Raw genomic sequence first — 9,470 nt, 5'->3', positions numbered from 1 at the left:
TAATATGACATTTTTAAATTAATTATAAAATACTAAAAATTAAATAAAATATTATTATGAGATCAAATTTAATAATTTAATAAAAATAAATAAATATTATTACCGTATACTATTTAAAAAAATTTCAACTTACAGTGGGGCTTGTCCCTACAATGAAAAGCCTCCACAATGAAACACGTACATCCGTCCCTAACAACTTTGCCTCCTCCAAGCTCGCTTTTTCCGTTGATGGCTACCGAATGCTACAGATAAAGTACTTGAAGTAGTGAAAGTTTAGGGACAATAAAAGAGCTGAAATCGATGGCATTCCGGTTCAGATCTCATGAATCGTGTACAATAGACTCTTCAACAAAGATAAAAATGGTGATAAACATACTATTTTCATGTTTAAGTTTGAGAAGGATGAACATGGCACAGAAACATCGTGAATCCATGCTAGGAAGAGTTAGCAATGGAGGAATGTATGTTTTCAACTACCCCAATTTAAGTGACACGAAAAGTTATAGTATCATAGTTATTTCATGAATGATAATCATTCAGGTGCCAGTTTTAATTACTCATTCTTTATTTTTCTTTTTACCTTTTTCTATCTCCCTGTATATTATGAACTTATGTTACGTGTACCTAATTCGTATGGCATCAGGTGAACACGAAATGCTCTTTCCCCATATGTCATATTAGAGTTGTTATTTTGGCAACCAAAATTTCAAGGGGGGTTCAACAAATAGAATGTGGGCCGTTCAGTGGAGATGGATCCATCTTTGGTGAAGGAGTTGAACAAAAGGGCCAACTTGAGACCAACGCAAGTTGGCATAAATAGATGAATTTTTAATCGTTTTTTTTAGTTCAATACTCACTAAAAAATGAAAATGAAATTTGTTTATTTGGAAAGATTGCTTATTTTGTGTCTTGCAGTACTTTATTGGACTTTTAGTTTGATGGATATCTAAAATTGAGAAGCTAAATTAAATTTTTGGTTAAATTTCAAGAATTATTTTAAATATTAATCTATTATGTGTTAATGTGTTATATTTCATTTTATCTGTATAAATTCTTTTACACTTTGTTGTTGTTTTTTTAAGAAATTAAGTAGGAATGTTTTAGTTTAAAAATTAATTCAAAAAATAAACATGGTCTCCTACTAATAAAAACTATTAATATCTTATATTTAGATAAAAAGAAAGGAAAAATTACATTTATTCTGTTCATATTCATCGATTAAAATTACAGATAAACATTATATAATAAGAACGGATAATCCTGCCTTGTTATTGATTTTTCTAAAGAGCAAACAATAATACAAATCAACGAAATTAAATAAATAAATCCAACGTAGTAAACAAAACAATTAAACACAAGTAATTAAGATGTTCTAAAATAGAGGGAATCCAAGACCACAAACAATTCCATTTAACGAGTCATGGCAGGATGAACATGTGGAGCCACTTGGTTGCCTCTGTTCATTCTTTCCTCATTGGCTGTCCAACCTATATAGTATATACAAAAATATTAGATCAATATTCATGTGTATCGTTATAAATTATAATATACCAAACTATATAATATAATGATTAAATGATAATGAGAAATGTTCTCTCAGCGCTTCAAAGTTATTTGACAACAACTTCATATTGAACTAATTAAAGCTTTCAATCCACACATTTAGTTAGTGCAATCCAAATCTATTAGACAATTCTACAATGTTTAAATAGCGTCATGATACTATTTTTTTAAAGAAAAAGTATATGAAATTAACTCTAAATGAGTTAAAAATAAAATAACTTAATTAATTATAAATATAATAATTAGTTTTATTTATTTATGATTTAAAATATTGATTATTAAATATTTTATTATATTTAAATTAGGAGGAAATATGTTTAGTATCATTACAACGTGAATCAAAAAAACTGATTTAATTAGCTTCTGTCTCTTTATCTTTCTTCTCTCTTTAAATGTCTAAAACATGATAAATCAAAAAACAGATTCAGAACTATCCAATTTACAAAAAAAAAAGAAACATTATAATACCTAGTATTGATTAATTTTTGGCTGAAACCATCTTGATCCCTAGCATTATTATTTTTTAAAAATTTAAGCAAATAAAGATAGACGTAAATAATTAAATCTTATTTTAACACGTCTTTAATGCAAGAGCTTATTTTTGGGATTTGTAAAAAAAAAATTATATATCTATTTTTTATTTATCTTATGCTAATTTTTTTTAATTATTAAGAATTGAACTCTAAACTTTTAAATTATAAAAGTTATGATATCATGATACTTCTTTTTTCAAAAATTTAAGGTGATATATCAATAATTATATCTCATTCTAATAAAAAGTAAAAAGATAAAAATAAGAAAAGTTATATTGATTGGTATATACCTAATGAAGGGTCAAGTCCACGGTTTTTGAGCTCTCTATACTCTTGGCAAATAGCACAAGAACCACAAAAGCAGTGAACAAAAAAGTCCATGCATGGTTCTTCTGGCAAAGAGTAGAGTCCTCTTAGCTTGCTTCTGTATGTGTAAGAATATATGCATCCACATCCCACGTATGAAAGCAGATAGAAGATCATTCCAGCAAATGCACAAGCTGTAAATAAATTGGTTAATTTAATCCAAAAGCAAAAAAAAAACGAATTTTACTAAATATATTTAAGTTTAAGTATAATAATATAAAAATATTTTTTATCCGACAAATTAAGTGATATATATTAAAAATTAATTAAACAACCCATATATTTATATACAAATATATAGTGACTGATTTAGTAACTATTTTTTGTGTATACATAATATTTTTATTTTAATAAATTCTAGTATAACTATATTACGGTGACTACAATAAATATGTAAGTATCGTTAAAATTAAAGTCATATTTTTTTATATTTTGGTAATACTTTTTTAAAAGCGTTGTTTAACAATAAAAAATATTATTTTAATTTTAACGACACTTTTTAAAACACCGTAACTACCTAGTGATAGTTACAGTAGTATTGTCATAGTAAAATGACTTTTATTTTTCATTTGTTTATTACATTAAAACACATTTAAAAAAAGAAATTTTTTTTCTAGTTTCTTACATTTATTTCAAAAGATTTTCCAAACATACTTAAGAATTAAAAAAAGTTACAATTTAATGACATCTAAACGTACACAAAATATAAAATCACTATAAAATGAATCTTATTACATCTTATCTTATCTAATATAATAGTAAAAAAAGTATTGACTTTGATATGAAAAGCTTGCAAGAGAGTAGCACAGCAATTCAAGTATAGTCACATACTAACATGTGCTAATTGAAGATGATGTAATTAAATTCAAAACTGCATGCTAATTAACCATTAAAAACATTACTTTTGTTAATATGTTTACTCACATGATCTTCCTTTGTCTACAACTTCAGCATTCTGACCAAAGGTGACACATGGACAGCAGCAGGTCATACAGCCTTCATAATATTCATAACAGAGTGGGAAAAACATTAAATATATAGTTAGTAAAATCCAGCAAAATATAGCTAGCCCCAAGTAAATTAAATTATTTAAAAATGATGTTAAATAATAATACTTTTCCAACAAGATATTGAAAATAATGTCAAGAAGATTATTTAGCCTTTTATTTTTTTAATGAGAGTATATCGAAAATATAAATATTATTGGCATATTAAAAATTAATCACTAAAATCAGTTATATTTATGTCTAAATACATATATATTTTAATACATTTTTATTATATATTTTATATTTTAATATATAATTTACATTGATAGTTAATTTTGATATACACTTAGTATAATTATGCTAAAAATTGTCTCCAACTTCATTAGTGTATGTACATAACTACATATGCATTAAGTGTAAATAACATTCTTTTCCAATTAATATGCTCTATAATTAATATATGTTAGCTCCATTTCACAAAAGCAAATGAATCATGATTAAAATTAAGTGGCTTCAAATGATGATAAATGCAATAATACAATATAATAAATTTAACTTAAAACTGTGCCAAGTATCAATATTGTGAGTTGGTAAAATTAAAGAGCTACTAGCTTACAATTTCCAGGGTCTTCAAAGCAACCACATAACCCTGTTGTCCATGCTCCAGTGGATGCAGAGCTGAATGGTGATTGTGCTGTCTTTCCTTCACCATTATACATTTTAGCTAAACAACAAAGACTAAGAGAATATGTGTGTTTATATATGGAGATATTAAAACTATAAAAGGTTTATGTATGCAGCTATATGCATGTAGTTCTAGACTTCTAGCATATATATCTCACTTGGAAAAGGCTCAGGTTAACAAATTTGACATTGACTTCATATGTTCCTTTTTTAATTTCATTTTATTCCTAATTGAACAACAACTACCAAGTCATTGGTTTTGCTAGGACAAGTTGTCTTTGATTGATATATATTTAAATTTTTGTTCACTGTTCAAAGTGCAAGGCTGGACCAAAAGAAGTCCACTACTTCCCTTCCCTTAAATCATGCAAGCAAGTTAGATTATTTCACATGGCTTGAGTATATATGAAAGTGTCCACCAACATATGCTGTAACTAATTTCTTAGTGTATCTTTATGAGTTTTTATTTTCTACTTTTCACATTTCTGTAAAAATAAAATAAAAATTAAAAAAACCCAAAAAACAATAAGATCTTGTATTCTTTTTTTTTTCCTATAAATCTTAAAAATAGAAAACATTAAAAAAGAATGTATACCAAATTGCTTAGAGGTCAGTTCGCCTTAACTTCTACCAAATTATTAAATAAACACAATTCAATTCCATATTCTGATCTATTATCATTGGATGCACATATTTTTTTAGCACTAAATTTTATGGTTAGCTTAGCTCTAGCTGTAGTGGTCAAATTTGAAAGATATATAAACATAGGGACGTGGTCACATCAACTTAATACACAGTTGTGCATGAGAGATTGTATACAATATTAGCATCACTTACCAATGAATTCTTTGTCAAACAATTAAGAACGTGCCACAATATATAATGACAAATACGGTGGATTGACAAGTTTATTCCATTGTTAACTGATTAACTCAAATTAATTAAATGACCTGTCGCAATAAAAATATATAGAAAGTTTGAGGAAATGATTAGCATGACCCAGTCATATAGTAGCATATGAGTATTTTTTTATATTATCATTTGTGTTTTTGCTAAGAAGTTACCCACAAGTAAGATATATTTTGCCATTATTTGACTTTGATTTTTCATTGGCACATAGTGCAACAAGTTTCATATAGAAGTTCTTGCGTGCGTGGTAATTAATCTTGTCCGATGATGTATGTATATCTGGGCTCTTGAAGGGATTAGGCTTCGTTCTTCTTTTTTAAAGACCAAATATATTTTGGCCTTCTAGAGAAATTTGAGTGGATACCTATAACGCTTATAGTATGAGAAATATGTTAAAATAGTAAAATAATTCAGAATTTAAACTTTATTCTTGAGATTACTACAAAAAAAAGGTCTATGATTATGGTTAATAGTTAGTGAAAAGGGTGAACATAGGTCTATAGTTACGGTTTTTGATCTATGATTACGGTTTTTTTTACTGTGGCCTATTCTCTCGTGGCCATAGATCTATGGTCACGGTTTTTTTTATCTATGGTCACGGTTTCTATGGTCACAGTTGTAATGTTCAAATTCTGGTACTTTAGGCCACGTTTTTTTTATCGTGACCATAGCCTCTATAGTCACCCCTTTTCCAAAATCGTGACCATAGCCTTATCTAGATCACGGTTTTGGCCGTGACCATAGCATCTATGGTCACTCCACCTAAAACCGTGACCATAAGCATATCTATGGTCACTCCACCTAAAACCGTGACCATAAGCATATCTATGGTCACCCCACCAAAAACCGTGACCATAGCCTCTATGGTCACCCCACCTAAAAACCGTGACCACAACCTTATCTATGGTCACAGTTTTGACCGTGACCATAGACCCTATGGTCACCCCTCCTTAAACCGTGACCATAGCCTTATCTATGGTCACAGTTTTTTGCCGTGACCATAGCGTCTATGGTCACCCCACCTTAAAACTGTGACCATAACCTTATCTATAGTCACTGTTTTCACCGTGGCCATAGCTTATCTATGGTCACCCCTCTTTAAAACCGTGACCATAGCCTTATCTATGATCATGGTTTTTCGCCGTGACCATAGTCTTTATCTATAGTCACGGTTTTCACCGTGGTCATAACTTATCTATGGTAACCTGTTTTATTTTATGAAATTTTTTTAAAGCATAATCACATCCCAAAATGATGATAATCACAAAATAAATCTAAGAATGAGAAATTCAATAAATGTAAATCATACAAGTTTCATTAAAAACTAGATATCCATTACATCACTAATCAAAATAGGGTGTAATTTATCCATTACATGTAATATCGGATAAAGTCTCTTATCAAAATGTAAAGAACACATAAAAATAATACATTTTGATAACCAAAATCATTATTAAACCCATCTCATCTTATATTTATATAGAACATATTTTCTTCACATCATGTCATCCTGCTAGCAAAAGAAATAAAGAAGTTAGAATAGAACAAAAATATTTTTGATGATGCATGCAGTACAGTTGAGTAATGACTATGGAGCATAAGTTAAATAAGTCAATCAATATGAAAATTTCAACCACTAAATAACAAGGAGCATTTGCTAAAGTTTTGAGCCATTTGGTAATGTTTATATGTTTTTAATCTATCTTTGAGTGGAACTTCAATTTCCCTGTTGAAGTCGCTTAAAACTGAAAAAAATTCAGCATAAAGAAATAACCACAATCAAAATAGAAGCTTAAAAAACAAGGTAATACCAAAATACTATTATTAGCTTTCAACCCATCAAACAAATCAAGTAATCAACACCAGTAAAATAGAAAAATCAAATCGAGTGTGAAATCAATAGACAAAGTCAAATTTAAAATAATAATAATGCTGATTGCTATATATTACTAAGTACTGATTCAATGCTAACTGCTACTCCTTCACCTTTATGTATTATTATTGCTTTATCTATTTTTCTATACCTTCTGAAAAAAAATGGTAAGTTAGCATCTTAGTTCATAATTAGTTTCTTACTTTTCTATTTAATACGTACTCATGGAGCCCATTAGCCAAATGTCCAATTTGATGATCATGTAACATCTTTTTAATTTGATAACGAACTAGATTCTGTTGTAGATTTGCTTTAGGCCAATAAAATCAACAATAAAATTAACATTAACAGCAATCAGCCACTACTAAAGGAGTGACTTCTCGTCCAAAATAATTAGTTGCCCTTTTTTACCATATATCCGCTTACTACCCTAGTTAAATGTGCTATCAAATTATTATATATGGCAATTACGAGATAAACTTACTGCTTAGTTTCTTCATTTTGAGATGCCATATGAAGTTGTTATAAATGGTGCCGCAGCAACTATTCAACTCCTGTTGTCTTTACCAGTATGAAAAAATTATTCTATACACAAAACAAAGTCAAAATAATCAATTTCAGAGAGGAAAAACAAAATAATGCCCAATTTTAAGTTCCTATATTAATGTACATTTGTTTGTACTTATTAAGTTAACTTTTTTTATTAACATGGGTTCACATTTAAAATAGGCAGAATAATTTTCATTTGTGACCCATGATCTTGATATATACATAATATAGAATAGCAGTGCTAGGTGCTAACTAATAATGCAGTGTAATAATGGGGAATAAGGTTGAACTTTAAATTACCGAGTCAATGTTGCAAAACGAGCTCAAAAGGACAGATTAGACTTCAAAAATCAAAAACATCGTCACTTTGTGATGGTAAAGACTCATGAAATAGACCTATGAACAAGAATTTTCTATATATGATTTAAAAAAATTTCTATACAATAGCATAACAAATAATCACCCCTAAATTAATTCAAACCAGCAGCATAACAAAATTACTAATCACAAATCACAAATCACTTATCACAAATTTAAAATTCAAAACACTCAATGACATAAATCCATAACAAAACAACAGCTTAACAAGTCATTAATCAACATTTTATTATTACTTTATTTATTTTGTGTAAACTATTTATTAGAGTGTGCATCTGAAAATATATTTTCAAGCTTACAAAAATTTTAAAAGTTAAAAATAAATAGTTATAATTACTTTTGAAACATACCTTAAATATACTCCAGACACATATATTAGGGTGATCATGTAGTTTAGTATATTTAGAGTCTCTCTAGTCTCTTGATTGTTGAGAATCAAATAATACTCTCCTACGTACTTATCTAAATTAGTTACTTCGTATAAGATAAATTGAACTTTTTCTTTGAATGAAGTTTTTTTAATACATCATCATTTAGCTTTCAAATTCTACGATTATTAACAAGTCTTGAAGAATACGTATGAGCCAGTTTTTAATAATTTCCATAGTTTAATTTGCAACGATTTTATTTCATATATGGCTCGTACCTAATAAGATTTGTGGAAGTGATTCGGGGAGCCTTGATTGCAGCACGTAAATCTCCCTTCGCAAATCCAAAAAGAATATTATCAGAAATTGATTACGGAAAATAAATTGAAAAAATCTGAAACGGAAAAGGAAAATGGTGTACCAAGCAGCACCGAAAACTGAGACACCGATGGAGACGCCAATGTCGACGTCGGAAAAGATGTAAGGAGAGATCTTAACGAGCGCAGTACACTAAGAACGGACGCCACTAACCTTCGACAAATAGAAAAGCCAACGAAAATAAAAAAGATGTGCTGAGTTTTTTGGGTTTTGCAAATTAGGAAAGAGAAAGAAGCGACCGCGTTGAAGAGCTTGAGACGGTGGTGGCACTTAGGAGCTTGAGACGGCGGCAACAATAAAAGACTAGGGTTACAAATTGGAAAAAGAAAGAAGGGAGGTTTTAATTTCCTTCGGTTCTTGTTCACGGGGTTACGAATTAGGTATTTAAATTTTTTTATTAACGTTAAAATAAAAATATATATCATCACTAATACATCTTTTTCAAAAATGGTCTTAAACTTTTAGTCACATAAGGGAAAACAAAAATAAAAAAATGGCGTTAGCTGTTAAATATCTCTTTAATCATACTTTCATCTCTCCCTCCTTTTCATTAATTATTTATTGCCTAATAAAATTGATATATTATATAAATTACAAATTTTGTAATAATGAGTTTTTTATTTTTATTTTTTACGGTATTATTTTATTCAACATACCAAAAATTAATTTATACTACGCATTTAAATAAACGAATAAAATTAACCACTCAAATAATTTAAATTAATTACGATATGATGAATCTTTTATTTTAATATTCTACAATCATTTTAATAAGTTTTAAATCATTTTTTAATTTAAAATTATTAATAGTATTTAACCTAATTTTATATTTACAAAATTAAATTTAAAATTTTAATATTTAAAATAAATTATATAAAAT

The 9,470-nt window shown here is 28.2% G+C and overlaps 1 protein-coding gene across 1 annotated transcript; it reads right to left on the bottom strand.

Annotated features, from left to right (window-relative positions):
* Positions 1-1,142: 1,142 nt before the first annotated feature.
* LOC107490391 (cell number regulator 2) lies at positions 1,143-4,268 on the bottom strand. Its single transcript, XM_016111162.3, has 4 exons — positions 4,068-4,268; positions 3,387-3,458; positions 2,387-2,596; positions 1,143-1,487 (listed from the first exon to the last, which is right to left on the bottom strand). Exons 1-4 carry the CDS (start codon positions 4,168-4,170, stop codon positions 1,411-1,413), a joined length of 462 nt encoding a protein of 153 aa, XP_015966648.1. The 5' UTR covers positions 4,171-4,268; the 3' UTR covers positions 1,143-1,410.
* Between the last annotated feature and the right edge of the window lie 5,202 nt (positions 4,269-9,470).

This window comes from Arachis duranensis, chromosome 5 (assembly GCF_000817695.3).
Source record: "Arachis duranensis cultivar V14167 chromosome 5, aradu.V14167.gnm2.J7QH, whole genome shotgun sequence".
Taxonomy (NCBI): domain Eukaryota; kingdom Viridiplantae; phylum Streptophyta; class Magnoliopsida; order Fabales; family Fabaceae; genus Arachis; species Arachis duranensis.
The sequence above is the reverse complement of the archived record's forward strand: the minus strand, read 5'-3'. Positions and strand labels throughout refer to the sequence as shown.